The 15,776-nt window shown below is 42.8% G+C and overlaps 1 protein-coding gene across 1 annotated transcript; it reads left to right on the top strand.

Moving 5' to 3' along the window:
- Window positions 1–13,578: 13,578 nt before the first annotated feature.
- LOC142140018 (olfactory receptor 52K2-like) lies at window positions 13,579–14,900 on the top strand. Its single transcript, XM_075197878.1, has one exon. The coding sequence runs from the start codon at window positions 13,682–13,684 to the stop codon at window positions 14,657–14,659; it is 978 nt and encodes a 325-aa protein (XP_075053979.1). The 5' UTR covers window positions 13,579–13,681; the 3' UTR covers window positions 14,660–14,900.
- Window positions 14,901–15,776: the final 876 nt, after the last annotated feature.

Here is a 15,776-nt window from a genome sequence, read left to right as displayed (position 1 = left end):
AGCACCTCTGGACATCAGAGGTACTGCTGCAAACACATAAGAAGAACAAATACAAATAATAAAGTCCAACAGGTAGGAGCTGCCAGGCGGATCGTGACACCCAGGTACTGCACCTCTGACATCTCCATCTGGCACTTGTCTGCCCTAACTGTCAGACCTGTCATTGGAGTGTTCCCTAACACCAACCCTACATGCTCCAGATTATCTTCTCAAGTCTTACTAAAAATGGAAATGTCATCTAGATAACCCTGAGCTCTGTCCAACTCATCTACAAAAACATTATTACAGGCCAAGGGGTAGGTGTCAGACATGGTCACATTATTCAACTGGCGGTAGTATACACCGCATTGCTTCGTCATTCGTGGGAACTAATACAATGGAGGATGCCCATGGACTATGCGATGGCTGGATCACACCTAGCTCAAGGATCTCCTGTACCTCAAGGTATTTTCTCTCCTTGGCCTCTGGTGAGAACCGATAAGTGGGTTGCCTAACTGGCCTATGCCCACCAGTGTCCACATGGTGCATTACCAAGGAAGTCCAGCCAGGCATCCTACTGAACTGAGTCGCAATGGGCCACAGCACTGTCTTAAGCTGTTCTCTCTTGTGGGCACTCAACTGCTCATCCCAACCCACTTCCTCTACACCACCTTCACCTCTGGCATCTGTGAGGAGGTCATTTAGCGGATCACTTCCTGGTTCCTTAGTCGATGAGCAGCAACTGCTGCGACAGACTCCACACGCTCCTGGTATGCCTTCAGCATATTCACATGGTAGGTCCGCTGCCATCTACCATCGCTATCAAATGACACCACGTAGGTGATGTCACTTAGGCTTTTTGAGACTGTGTGTGGTCCAGCCCAGGCAGCCTGGAGCTTGTTCTGTCTCGTGGGCATCAGAACAAGAACTTTCTGTCCTACCTCAAATATTTTGCCACGGGCACCGTGATCATACCAAGTCTTCTGTTTCACCTGCGCTTACGCTAGGCTAGCCTGCACAAGCCTCATTAGATTCTCTAACCGATCTCTGAGCTTCAACACATACTTCACCACAGAGACATCCTGTGTGGGTGGCTCCCCTTCCCAAGACTCCCAGAACAGGTCAAGAGGTCCAATGACACTTTGGCCATACAGTAGTTCAAAAGGGGAGAAACCGGTAGACTCCTACAGCACCTCATGATAAGCAAACAGGAGGTGTGGCAGGTAGCATTCTCAGTTTTCCCCATCTGATGTTACAAATGCCCTTGAACCACTCGCACAGTTCGTTAGTCTGGGGATGGTAGGGGGCAGTACGAAGTGGCCACACTCTGCACTTTGCCCAGAGACACTGGACCAGTTCACTCATGAACTATGTACCAAGATCGGTTATGATCTCACTAGGGAACCCTACTCTGCTAAATATTCCTAACAGTTCGTCCGCTACCATTTCCACAGTGATCTAGGACAAAGTTACAGCCTCAGGATACCTTGTAATGTAATTCACCACAGTAAGGATGTATCTCTTCCCCAATCTACTGGGTACAGGCAGGGGACCTACTTTATCCACAGCCACTTGCAGAAAAGGTTCCCCAAATATTGAAAAGGGCCTGAAGGAAGCATGAGCACTGGGGCACCCAAGCCGCTTACACACATCACAGGACTTACAGTAGGCCCAGACGTCATCCGACATTCCAGGACAGAAAAAGTTCTGTTTCAGGTGCTTCAGTGTTCGGTCTCTTCCCTGGTGTCCAGCCATACGGATTTTGTGGGCAACTGACATCAGTTGTGAGCGGCGATCCGTGGTACGACAAGTTGAACTTGTTCCTGAACAGGTCTGTCCCCATCTACCTTCCTAGCTACATGGTACAGCAGCCCTTTCCGTCAGGTGACACTCCCCACCTTCATCCCTGGACAGCTGCTGTCAGCTTGGTGCCTCAGGCCATCCAGCGAGGGATCAGAGAGCTGAGCTGCTCTGAGCTATTTCCTGCAGCTCTCACTATCGTCTAAGTTGGGACACTCTACAGGGGTGTCTATGTTGGGGTTACTAGGATCAGTCAAAGTGGGGTCAGTGAAAATGAGTCACTGTGGTCAGTTATAGTCACAGCTGAAGCTGGGATACTGCCAGTGACAGGACCATCACTGGGTAGCCCCACAAGATCAAATTGGCCGGAGACAATATCTTCTGCGTTGCTAAGTCAAAGAGTTGGCTGGTTCCTGAAGAAATAGCAGCTTGAGACTTTTCCTCTGGGCTGGCTGATGCTGTGGTTGATGGCGATGGCTGTTGTCTTGCAGCTGTGGTCTGTCCATCTGGGCTGGGTTGTGCAGGTTTAGATCCTGTATAGTGTAGTCTGGCATCTTGGCTCTGGGTGATAGAGTTGAAAAATGTGCTCACAATTCCACCAATAACATCATTGCCCAAGATCACATCGGTTGGGAGGCCATCCATAATGGCAACATCTTGCAACTCCTGGCCATCTCCTGAGTCTAGATACACACTGGCTACCGGCACTTCCTTTTTCAGTCCTTCTGTCATAGTAACTTTGGCAGTGCAACATTACAATATCACGGCAGGATCAATAAGATGGTGGCTCACTACAGTTATTTAGGCCACTGTGTTTCTTAGTCCTCCTCCCTGCAGAGGGCCCACTTGGAAAGGCTGCAGGTTGCGCCACATGTTTTGGGAAGTCTTTCGGACAAACAAGTGACTCTCTCATCTGAGTCACCTTCAGACACGCCACACTCCGTTGGGGTGGCAGGGGTGGAAACAGTCTCACCTTAGCCAGTTAAGCAAGTCAGCCAGGCCACAGGACTCAGATTTGGGGCACGTGCCTGGGGTGCTGGGGCTGTGGGACAGTTCATCCTTAGGTGATCGGTTTTCCCGCAGCTGTAGCACTTCTTCTCCAGCCTGGTCTCCAGTGTTCTCTCATAACTCTCAAGGACAGGGCGGGGTGGTGGCTGTGAAAGGTAAACAAATAGTTGGATTCTTGCTTTTGGGGGTGAGTAGAAGAGGGTATTAAGGCAGATGGGACAGACACATGATGGCTGGAGCTTCCAACGTGATTGTCCTGATAACCCACATAAAAGAAGATTGTACAAACAGCGTTTTACTATGCATTAATTGTAATTATCTTAATCAGCTTACAATATTTGGATGTTATTATACTGAATCACATGCCATTATGTACTTCATGTGTTACTTTTGTATGATTTGAGACAATATAAATTTGTAAGTAGGCTCTGCCAGACCATTACATTTCTTGCATTTTTATGTTTTTCAACGAGGTATCAATTATCTCTAATATTAGATCCAATTTAGCAAAACCAATGTCATTTTCGGAATCAGCACTACAAAGTTACCCCAAAATCACTCTGTTATGATTGTCAATAAAATGAGTGCTGACCAGTGTTATCATTACAATAATAATGCCACAACAGGGATAGTTGGCCATTATATATAACTTGGACGGTCAATGTTGAGTTTGTGGGATTTTCAAGACTGCCATTTATAGTTTCACTGTCTCACTGTGGTCAGCTGAATTATAGATATCAGGCAATGAGTTATTACTCAGTACTCAAGATGGACAAGACAACACAGTTTTGCATAGATTACCGTTGGTTGAACGAGGTGACCGTGTCTGATTTCTATCCCCTGTCCCGCATTGACGCTCTGTTAGATGAGTTAGCTAGAGCAAAGTATATCTCAACTTTTGATTTGAGCAATCGGTATTGGCAGATACCAATGACTCCAGAAGTTCAAGAATGGTCGGCGTTCATCACCCCTTTTGGCCTGCTTTAGTTTAAGCCCATACCATTTGGGATGAAGAACACGCCAGCCATCTTCCAGCGTGTGGTTAATTACCTGCTGAAATGGTGTAAAGGCTTAGCTCAGGCTTACTTGGATGACATTTCCATTTTCAGTAAAACCTGACCATTTGAACCAGGTAGGGCAGGTGTTGAAAAATTCAATGGATAGGTCTGACCATCAGAACAGACAAGTGTCAAATGGGGATATCAGAGGTACAGTACCTAGGGAATCACTAAGAAGAAACTCCCCAAAGTAGTTGACTGGACACCCGCTTGTGAGCTGGCATTTCAGTCGTTAAAGGAAGCCCTGATTCGTGCTTCAGTACTGTTGGTGTCCAATTATGACAAGGACTTTATAGTGTAAACTGACACATTACAGTATGGACTGGGAGCAGTATTTAGCCAGGTGGGGCCAGATGAGTAGGAAGCACCCTGTGGCCTATTTGAGCAGTAAACTGCTAAACCGGGATGTGGGGTATGCCACAATTGAGAAGGAATGTTTGACCATTGTTTGGGCAGTGAAAAAACTTCAACGTTATTTGTAGAGATGACATTTTACTGTGTTGACTGATCATAATCCTTTAAAGTGGCTGCAATACACCTCAGGGGGGAATGGCAGACTATTGAGATGGAGTCTTGCACTTCAAATTTATGACTTTCACATTATCCACAACAACCCTGATCTGAAGGCAAGAGGTCAGGGGTACCAGCCCAGGTGTACCAGCAAGGGGGTACATTAGCAGCGAGAGTTACCCAGAAGTATGCGGTTCTAGGTGCCGCTAAGGAGCCTAGTGGTGGCAGCAGCAAAAGCCCCTCCTACTGAGGTTAGAGGGCACATTTGGGATAAAGAAAGGGGATGGTGGCAAGGCAAGCCCAACCGGTCCCCAGCAACACAACAGACAGGGTAGCATAGGAGGTCCATCCTGTCACAATATTTTTTTTTTTTGGGGGTGGGTGTGCTACTGACAGTCAAACAACAACCTGTTTTTTCTCCACTAAATAGTTCAGATGTCACTGATAATGCCCCTTACACAATTGCTTTCAGATTGAAGCATTTCGGATTTTAAAAACAAAAAATATATTTTTGGGGTTCTGCTGCTGTGACATGCCTATCAAAATGACAGCTGAATTCCATTTTATTCTTCTTGTACTTTTATGTATGTTTCATGTTATGCTTCTGTAACTAATGCAGAGTAGAGGCAATGCCAACACACCTTGCCAGGACGTTGTCTCGTTGCTTACTGAGCATATGCAGCGAATGCATTCTTCTTATCTCAGTTGTACCAATTAAAACCCTGAAATCATGAGTATAACCTTGAATGTAAGCAGTTTCCTGGACCGTTGGTTTTATGGATATAAAAACTGGATTGCTGCTTCACACAGGTAGATTCGTGTCCAGACCGAAACTGCGGTGGTGGTGTCGGAGTTGATCAACTTCCCAGCTGTCTAATAACAGAGAGGCGGGGTGCCTGGGAATTATGGTTGATTGAACAGATTGAACATTTTGCTAGGACTACTATCACAGGACAAGTATTTTGTTGCATTATGTATTTCCCCTTCTGTTTGCATTATTATCATTTTTAAAGCTGTTTGTGCTACTCTCTCATAATAAAGTTCTTTTTTTTAGTAACTGAGTTTCAGTGTCAATAACTCTTTGAACTCCAGAACCTTGTTTCCACCAGGAACAGAATGTCTCTCGGACATGTATTTTGAACCCAGGTAGACTCCAAATGATTAATAATGTGACCTCGGAAGACAATTGATTGCACCAGGGTTAATTTAAGTGTATGTTAAGTGTATGTGGCAGCACAGCGGCCTAGTGGTTAGCACTTCAGCCTCACAGCACTGGGGTCATGAGTTCAATTCCCAACAATGACCTTATCTGTGTGGAGTTTATATGTTCTCCCTGTGTTTGTGTGGGTTTCCTCCAGGTGCTCCGGTTTCCTCCCACATTCCAAAAACATACTGGTAGGTTAATTGGCTGCTATCAAAAAATTGACCCTAGTCTCTGTGTGTGTGTGTGTACCTTAGGGAATTTAGACTGTGAGCTCCAATGGGGCAGGGAATGATGTGAATGGGTTCTCTGTACAGTGCTGCGTAATTAGTGGCGCTATATAAATAACTGATGATGATGATGTTAGTTGCATTTTTTTCATCATTGTTGAGAATTCCTGGATTAATTCATTTTAAATCGTTCGGACTCCATATATATTAACTACTTGTTACCTGCTTCCATTTTCGGTCACAGGACTTTTTTCAGGCTGCACCCACTTTATGGGATTCCCCCCCTCTATTACCCTATTACTCTTCAGACAAGCTTATCAAAATGCTCAACCACCCTATTAGCCTCCCTAGATTACCCTTTTAGCAACCTTTGCACAGCTAACAAAAGACAACACCCTCTGACCAACATCGCTGTGTGACTGATCATACAGCCCACTGAGCCAATATGCAATATGTAGCACGTACCCTCATATATAAAACTCCCATTGTCCCATAGATTGTACGCTTGCGGGAAGGGCATTCTTACCATATTGTTTTATTACTGTGTTTGTTCCCAATAGTAAAGCTCTACGTAAGTTGCTAGTGCTATATAAATAAATGTTGATGACATATATTGTAAGTTCATATATCGTGTTACGCGTACTCTCAAAGGGGGCTTGGTCATCAGTCCTCTCTGGGAGCTGTACATGTACCCTGCCGTGCTCCTTGCAAGGCCTAGGACATTTTTTGACATCACTGTTTTTGGAAACCACCAGCACGGAGGTAAATAGGGCAAATCAGCCATTTCTCAACCAACACCAGGGTAGATTATGTACAGCTATTTATTAACAGACCATATCTCAGCAGCCTGAAAATGTATAGAGCCAGTTATCTGTATTAGTATCATTGCTGTATCTCATCAATAAGGATGTCATAGAGTGGGCTGGATCAGGATGGACCCTCACCAATGACAGCACCTGGAGGGTGGGAGGAGAAACAGAGGATGGAAGAAAAAACACCACGGCCATTGTACTAAGCTGGTACTCAGGTAATATAAACTCTCCACACTACAGTTCCCCAGCACCATCCCCTGCCCTGTGCCCACCATCTGGACAGGCTGGGTCACCCATTACCCATTAGGCATTTGTGTGCGACCTGGCCCAGTGGTTGCAGAGTACAGAGGGACGTGTGGTGTTTGCTAGAATCACAGTCTTTGCTGAAGTCCAGGGGGAGCGGGAGGGGTCCTGGATGGGAGAAGGAGCCATTGTGGCTGTCGTGTGAAACTTTGCTGTTCTTTCCAATATATTAGCAAACTCCATTTCCCATTAAGCCACTAAACACTGTTACATGTCCCACCCCCGTTATGTCCCCCCCCGTCCCTGAGTCCAGACCTTGCTCATACACGTCTAGATTCCGTCACAAGTATAAAGAATTTCAGGATTATCCGGACATACTTGGATGATATTAATCAATTATCCTCACACCTTCAATGTGTTCCCGCTCTCTGAATAGTCCCCGTCTTCCAGATGTGCAAGGATGATGAGGTTCCTAATTGTATTATTATATATATTAGTGTCTTGTGGTGTTTGCAGTAGTGTATAAGAGATTATATGGAAATGTGTGTGTGACTGTGACTATCTGTCTCTATCAGTGCAGAGGGTACTCTCAGGGTAAATATCTCTCCATAAATCTGCACTAGGACTCTCACTAATGTGTATAAATTAAAAATGAGGATAAGACTTGTTCCGTGAATTCTCTGAATCATTAATATTTTTGGAAAAGTAACTCTCACTAAACACTTAGATTTTAATTATAGTTATAATTATTAATATTATTATGGCTGATATGTAAGACACACCCTTGGTTATTCGTTCTCTGAATAGCGTCACACTATACCATACAGCACTAATCATCCTCATTAAACAGAGACGCTGGTTAATTTCCAGTATAATCATCAGCTAATTATTATCAGCTCAATAACACCGAGCTCTCCGGGGACCTCAGCGGGCGAGATAAATACTGATATCACTGGTACAGGGTAATTACTGCTGGATATCTGGATCTGTGATACAGTCCTGTATGATGTAAAATAGAGGTGAGTGTATAGGGCAGGTGTAGCTTGTGGGAGTCACCTGGATTGTTCATTTCAATGCAATCTTTCCCCGTATGCAGAAATATGTCCCTGTATTCTGTGTTTTATGGTATTTTTCTGTGTGCAGGAATATGAGCCTATATATTCAGTGCTTTATGGTATTTCCTTGAATGCAGGAATATGATCATGTATTCAGTGTTTTATTGTATTTCCCTGTGTGCAGGAATATTACCCTGTATTCATCCTCATCAGCAACAATTTATATGGCGCCATTAATTTTTTAGCGCTGTACAGAGAACTCATTCACATCAGTCCCTGCCCCATTGGAGCTAACAGTCTAAATTCCCTAACACACACAGACACACACACACACACACACAGATAGAGAGACTAGGGTCAATTTGATATCAGCCAATTAACCTACTAGTGTATTTTTGAAGTGTGAGAGGAAACCGGAGCAAACCCACGCAAACACGGGGAGAACACACAAACTGCACACAGCTAAAGCCATGGTCGGGAATCGTACTCATGACCCCGGTGCTGTGAGGCAGAAGTGCTAGCCACTAAGCCACCGTGGCATTTCCCTCTGTGCAGGAATATGACCCTGTATGTGATTTATGGTATTTCCCCATGTGCAGGAATATGTCCCTGTATTCTGTGTTTTATGGTATTTCCCTATGTGCAGGAATATGTCTGTGTATTCTGTGTTTTATGGTATTTTCCTGTGTGCAGGAAAATGGCCCTGTATTCTGTGATTTATGGTATTTCCCTATGTGCAGGAATAGACAGTCCTTCAATTAGATTGAGCCCTAAGAGCTGGTAATCTGCTCTCTCCCACACATGGGGGTAAATTTATCAAACTGAGAGTTTCTGGCTAGATTGAAAAGTAGAGATGTTGCCTATAGCAACCAATCAGAATCTGGGGCCTGATTCATTAAGGATCTTAAATGAAGAGGATCCTTATTTCAGTCTCCTGGACAAAACCATGTTACAATGAAAGGGGTGCTAATGAGTGTTCTGTTTTGCACATAAGTTAAATACTGACTGTTTTTTCATGTAACACACAAAATACTTGATAGCTTATTTGTACACTGAAATTTAAAGTTGATATTTGTGTGCTACATGAAAAAAACAGTCAGTATTTAACTTATGTGCAAAACAGAACACTCATTTGCAGCCCTTTCATTGTAACATGGTTTTGTCCAGGAGACTGAAATAAGAATCCTCTTCATTTAAGATCCTTAATGAATCAGGCCCCTAGTTTTTATTTAGTACATTCTACAAAATGACAGCTAGAATCTGATTGGTTGCTATAGGCAACATCTCCACTTCTCAAACTAGCCAGAAAATCACAGCTTGATAAATATACCCTCTGGTATTTACGCAGGTTTAGCTAGAAGGGCATTCAGAGAGGCAGTGTCCCCGGGTGTCATTTATAACTTGTCCAAAAATAGACATAAAGTATTGACCTTTCATAATTTTTCTCAGACACATCCCAAAGACTTAATTCCCGATTCAGTAAACCAGTAACAACTTCCCGCACATTTACATTTAAAATATGATGGAATTTCAAGAATATAAAATATCATTCCAAAAGATATGTGACTACTGTGTTTTTCCTGTACAGTTGTTATTTCTATTTCACAGAGTTACACACTGATTTCCCAAAAAGTCATGTTCTTTGAAGTTAATATTTTCTATATTTCGAATTGGCCTAAAAGGTTCCTCTAGCATATGGCTTTCCCTAATTTACACCTAGTGACATAGTAACATTGTAACATAGTTGATGAGGTTGAAAAAAGACACCAGTCCATTAAGTTCAACCTAGTTTGTATCTGCTGCGATCCTTCTTTTATCTTTGAAATTGATCCGCATGAAGCAAATGCCTGGTAATCATTATTCCTGTGCCAATAATTCTGACACTATTAATACCAACCTAAAATTGCTGATTAGTGTAAGGGAGACAAGTAGGAAATAGAGACTTACCATATAAGAGACAGACAACATTCCCGATACGCCTGATATTATTTGCGACTGTAGAAAATACAGATTGTGGGCTTCTAATCACTTAAAAAGGACACAGTGATATTGCCATCTTAAGGCTGCAATGCTACTAGCCGCAGCCTGTATAATATAATCCAAGCTGTGGGTCTGGCCATTGTCGATTTAAAACCGTCAATCTTAGGATAAGGGCGTGGTCATAGAGGGTAAGGGTGCTCCATGTTCCTTGCATAATTTACCAACAGAATTCAGCATGGGCAGACACAACATGTAAGCGGAGCACAGAATAGTCCCCATCACATAACGCCTTCAAGCATAATTCTTACGCTTTGCTACAAATTTTCTCATTGTTGGAAAATTTTAGTTAGGACTGTCTCGAATTTTTCTGCTGACCCCCCCCCCCCCCCTTAAACCAAGAATGTACCCCAACATGTATAATCTTCAGACGGCATTCAAAAATAATCTCCGGATCTGTCAAACTTCTCTTATGGGTATGGCAGCAATCACCGCCCCCCTAAAATTCCTACCACATTGACACTTTAATCCCTGCAATTACCCGTATAATGGGCACAATAGCACAAATAGCATTTGTACCACAGGCCACGCATTTTGCAGCTTTGTATGTTATCCTACAGATTATGTAACACAAGAATCCATAACAGCTGCGCAGTTACATGTCAGCACAGCAAGAATCCATCTAATTAGTTCAGGTCCCCGGACGATAGATTATAATGAGTGTTGGGACCGAGAGCTGCTTCCTGCCATACGAGAACATTAAATCAGGTTAAACAGTGAAAACACAAACGATTGTCACATAACTGTCAGATTCAATTGTCAATGACCTTATTCTTTACTGCAAACTAGGGGCAAGTGTGGGGTCATTCATTTCCCATCTGAATGACAGAACGGAGCATCTATTGTAGCTTCTGCTTTGCTGTGTTCACCAATATACTATATAATATATGTATGTTACTGTGCACGGGACACCCACATGACCCTACCAGCCGCTACTCATCAGTACAAGAGTTTGTGGCTGTGACTGTAGGGTGGGCTGCCAGACCAATCCCCCTATCTTTGCGCAATTAGTTAGTAAACGGTAAACTAGCTATAAATCGTATCTAATATTATTTTGTACAATTGTATTGTCATCTAATGTCTCTAAATACTGTTTCTTTATTAATATAATATCACATTATATTTTTAGTTAAGATGATAAAGAAATTGTATTTATAAAAAGAAAGTATGGGTGTCAAATACACTCTTAGCGGGAATTCATCAGTATTTACCTGGTCATGGCGATAAGTGCGATATTTTTTTTTATCATCTCACTCACACTCACATAATAAATGCAAGTGTACCAGGTATTGACGTACATAAAGCAGATATAGATTTTTGTTAGCTAACATTCTGCTCATGAATCTTCCCCTCCTCTTTTAAACATGCTCTTGTCTCCCCCATACTCAAGAAACCATCCCTTGATCCCGCCTCTCTCTCTAATTACCGCCCTATTTCGCTTCTTCCTTTGGCCTCCAAACTCCTTGGACGGGTTGTCTACAACCGTCTCACCTCCTTTCTCTCCTCTCACTCAATCCTTGAGTCCACTCCACTGAATCTGCCTTCAGTAAGGTCACTAATGACCTTCTCCTTGCTAAATCCAATAGACACTACTCCCTTCCTATCCTTCTTGACCTCTCTGCTGCCTTCAATACCATTGACCATGCACTCCTTTTGCAAACTCTCAAATCTATAGGCCTATTTAACACTGTCCTCTCCTGGTTTTCCTCTTACCTCACCAACCGCTCCTTCTCAGTCTCTACTCATGATTCTACATCACCCCCACTTCCCCTACCTGTTGGCGTTCCTCAAGGCTCCGTTCTTGGCCCCCTGCTTTTCTCCCTCTACACCTCCTCCCTTGGTGTCCTCATCCGCTCCTTTGGCCTCCAGTACCACCTCTATGCTGATGATACCCAAATTTATCTTTCATCCCCTGATCTCTCCCCTTCCCTTCTGTCTCTTGTCTCTTCCTGCCTCTTGGCCATCTCATCTTGGATGTTCCAACGCTTCCTTAAACTCAATATTTCCAAGACCGAGCTTATAGTCTTCCCCCTTGCCAGGACTCTAACACCTCCCCCCTCTCTACTTCTGTTAATAACACTACCCTCGTTTCTATCCACCAAGTTCGATGCCTTGGGGTCATCCTTGATTCCTCCCTCTCACTCAAGCCTCACCTTCTGTCCCTCTCAAAATCCTGCTACTTCCACCTTCGGAATATATCTAAGATACGTCCCTTTCTCATTACGGTAGCTACGAAACCTTTGTTCACTCGCTTGTTATCTCTCGCCTTGACTACTGAAACCTCCTTCTCTCTGGCCGACCTGATTCTCGCCTTGACCCTCTTAAGTCTATCCTCAATGCTGCTGCCCGCCTCATTTTTCTCTCCCGCCGCTCTGTCTCTGCAGTCTCCCTCCAACAGTCACTACATTGGCTCCCCATACCCTACAGAATTAAATTTAAACTCCTCACCCTCACCTTTAAAGCTCTTAGTCAATCTTCCCCTCCCTACATCTCCAATCTCATCTCTGCCTACACTCAAACCCGCCCCCTCATCTCTGCCTGTGACCGCCGCCTCACTACTTCACTAATCACCTCCTCTCACTCTCATCTTCAGGACTTTGCCCGGGCTGCTTCCCTACTGTGGAACGATCTTCCACGTTCCATCAGGTTAGCATCTACTCTCAAAGGCTTCAAGTCTATTAGTCCTCCTCCTAACTTCCTTGTCCTGGCTCTCTCCCCCAGTTAGTACCACCCTATTTGTGTCTCCCCCTTCTTTTTAGGATGTAAGCTCTCATGAGCAGGGCCCTCTTTCCTTGTGTGCTCCTTCTACTATTCCATCACCCTTTGTACCTCTTGGCCTGCTAGCCCTGTTTTCCCTGTTTTCTTAAACTTCGGCCTTCATCCTGCTGATTTCGAAAATCCCTTTCACTATCTGTCCCAGATATAATCTGATTTGCTTTACCCTGTCCCCTGTGTTTGTATATATTTTTGTTTCATGATGTGTATCATTTCCATTCTTGTTCATTTCCTAACCTTGTTTTGATTTCAGTAGTTTTTATATGCAGAAGTTGTTGGCTGCAAACAATTCAGATATTATGTATCCCTCCTAATTTAAGCACATGACTCAATAAAAGAAGCGTGATGGATCTAGTGGAAACATCTTTACAGAGCAAGTGGAGTCGCTATTTGTCATTAATATGTATGAAAAGTTGTATATTACTAAATAAAATACATGAAAAAAGTGGAAAATTTTATCGTATCAAAATAAAGCCATCATATTGTCTTTCACTCTATAGCAGGTTGCTGATTTAGAAGGGAGGAGCTATTCTAAGCAGGCAGTGTATGAGTGACAGTTTTGCATACCAAAAATTGGTAGACGGGGGCAGGGCCTTTAACACAGTAACTCCTGCAGAATCACTTTCCTCACCGTAATCAGATTCTTCTGCTAATGATGTGGATGGAGTGTGCCCAGTATTTAATGGAGTATGGAGGCAAAAGTTTTACATTTAAAAAGAGCTGCAGATGAATATCAGGATAACCCTGAGCAGTGTATTTTGCCTTCATGGTTCATGTCTAAAAATTTAAATTTTGACAGTTTAGTGCTTCTTTACCTTTATATCTTGTTAGATCTATAGTCGTAAATCTGCTACACAGATAAAACGATAGAAATAACATTTTGTGGTGTTAGCATGAGGACAGCTTTGGTTTTTCAGATGTTTCCCACAATAATTTTTATTCTTGTTTTCCTTCAAGGTGCCACCATACTTACATGGATCTTCTCATTGCAAGTACCAATGTGACTCTATCTCATAGAGACTTCCTCCTCATGGGTTTTCCCAGCATCACCAACTACCGACGCCTCCTACTCATTCCATTCCTAATCATATACATCATGACACTGCTCAGCAATAGTCTCCTCACCTACAGGATTGTTGTGGAGAAACGTCTCCAGTCCCCCATGTACTTGCTTATCGGTCTCCTATTTGTGGTCAATCTCTCCTGTGCAACCACGTTCATGCCAAAATTTCTCTTGGGTTTGGCCTTTGACCTAAACCAGATTTCTCTGGCTGGCTGCCTGGTGCAGATGTGGTTCATTTATGTGATTGTAACGTTTGAGTCCACAGTCATTCTGTTAATGGCACTGGACAGATATGTGGCTATCTGCAAGCCCCTGCGCTACCACGACATCATGACCACACCTTTTCTAGTTCAGTTGACTTTGGCCAGTTTGGCAAGAAGTGTCATACTCATGACTCCAATTGTTTTTCTAGATTCTCGGGTCCAGTTTTGTAACTCCAATATAATTCTTCATTTTGTTTGTGAGAACATGGGACTCCTGAAACTTGCATGTGGGGACATATCCAAAATCCAAGCCATAGGCCTGATCGTACGCATGATGATAACCGTAGTCGATGGAAGTCTTCTCTTCATTTCCTACCTGACCATTCTCCACACCGTAATGTTTGTTATTAAACATTCAAGAAGCAAAGCCCTGAACACTTGTAGCTCACATGTTATAGTGGCCCTAATTATTTATGCAAGTAGTGTTTTATCTGCCCTCATATATAGACTGGAGACAACTGTCTCAGTAGATGTTCAGAATTTGACCAGCGCCATATACTTCCTGCTTCCAGCCACCATTAACCCGATAGTATATGGTGTAAGGGTGAAGGAGATCAGGGTGAGCTTAGAAAGAAAATTTGGGTGTCAGGAATCAGGCAAACGGATTGTCCAAAGTAACAGGTAGGTGGAATAGAATATTAATTAGGAGGTCACATACAACTAAAAATTATACTACTGAAATCTAAGACGTGCTCAATAAAATGTTCTAGCTCGAGAAATACAATAGTTATATAGACACAATTAAAGTCATACGGTGTAAGAGGAAATTGATTGGCTAGTTATTTAGTCAGATGACACTGACAGTTCTTCCATTCTCTCAGCCACTGTCCACTCTGTTACACAATATACTGTATGTATGTTATGTATAACAATGAAATGCATATATTGATTTAGTAATAATCAGATTACAGATGTATTTGCTTAAAGCTCTATATTAACACATAATGAATAAAAGTGACAAATTAATATTTGTCTAGTTTCAATTCTAGTTGTTCCAGCTGTGTACTATTACGTATATGGAACGTTACTGTTACATTATAATAAACAGGTACATGTAATATATGTATCTTTATATCATTATGTTTTGTTTTCTTTTTCATACTGTAGAGTGTAAAACAAAAGTAATTCAGTTCATTCTCGTCGGCATCAGAGGCAGAATATAAACACAATGGGCCTAGTTCCTCAAGAGACGTTGTCGGGGTACCGAGGCTTGGTTCCCCTACTATCGATCTCGGATAACTTGATTTCCTATTAGCATAAATCTGTCGACAGGAGAGAAAGAAGTGAAACACAAACAAGGTGTTGCAGTTTCAAAATCAGCTCTGAGGGTCTTTTCAGACTGGCCCTTTATTTATACCTAGGGTCCAGCATTAACTGCTTAACAACAAGTACATATAAGCAAATCTCTTTAGCTCAGCAAATATGTCTTTGCAACAATAATACATATAAGGCAAAATCCTTTGTTCAGTACTACGTGGTTTTCCTCCCGGCTGTCTTTAGCTGTCTGGCATCCTGCTATTGTCTGTTCCATAGGAAACCCTTGTTTTTCTTCAAGGCGTAGTCCTGTATCTGTAGTATAGTTCTTAAGGTACTTCACACATATATTTGTACATCTTAACAACTATTAATTGTTTTATACTCTCACAATGTAAAGAGCGATTTTGTGCGTATCATCCGCAAAATCACTCTGCGCATGCCCAGAACCGGACTATGCACCACAGAACGCAGCCACAATCAATTAA

This window comes from Mixophyes fleayi, chromosome 2 (genome assembly GCF_038048845.1).
Source record: "Mixophyes fleayi isolate aMixFle1 chromosome 2, aMixFle1.hap1, whole genome shotgun sequence".
Taxonomy (NCBI): Eukaryota; Metazoa; Chordata; class Amphibia; order Anura; family Limnodynastidae; genus Mixophyes; species Mixophyes fleayi.
This window is presented reverse-complemented; position numbering and strand designations above follow the sequence as displayed.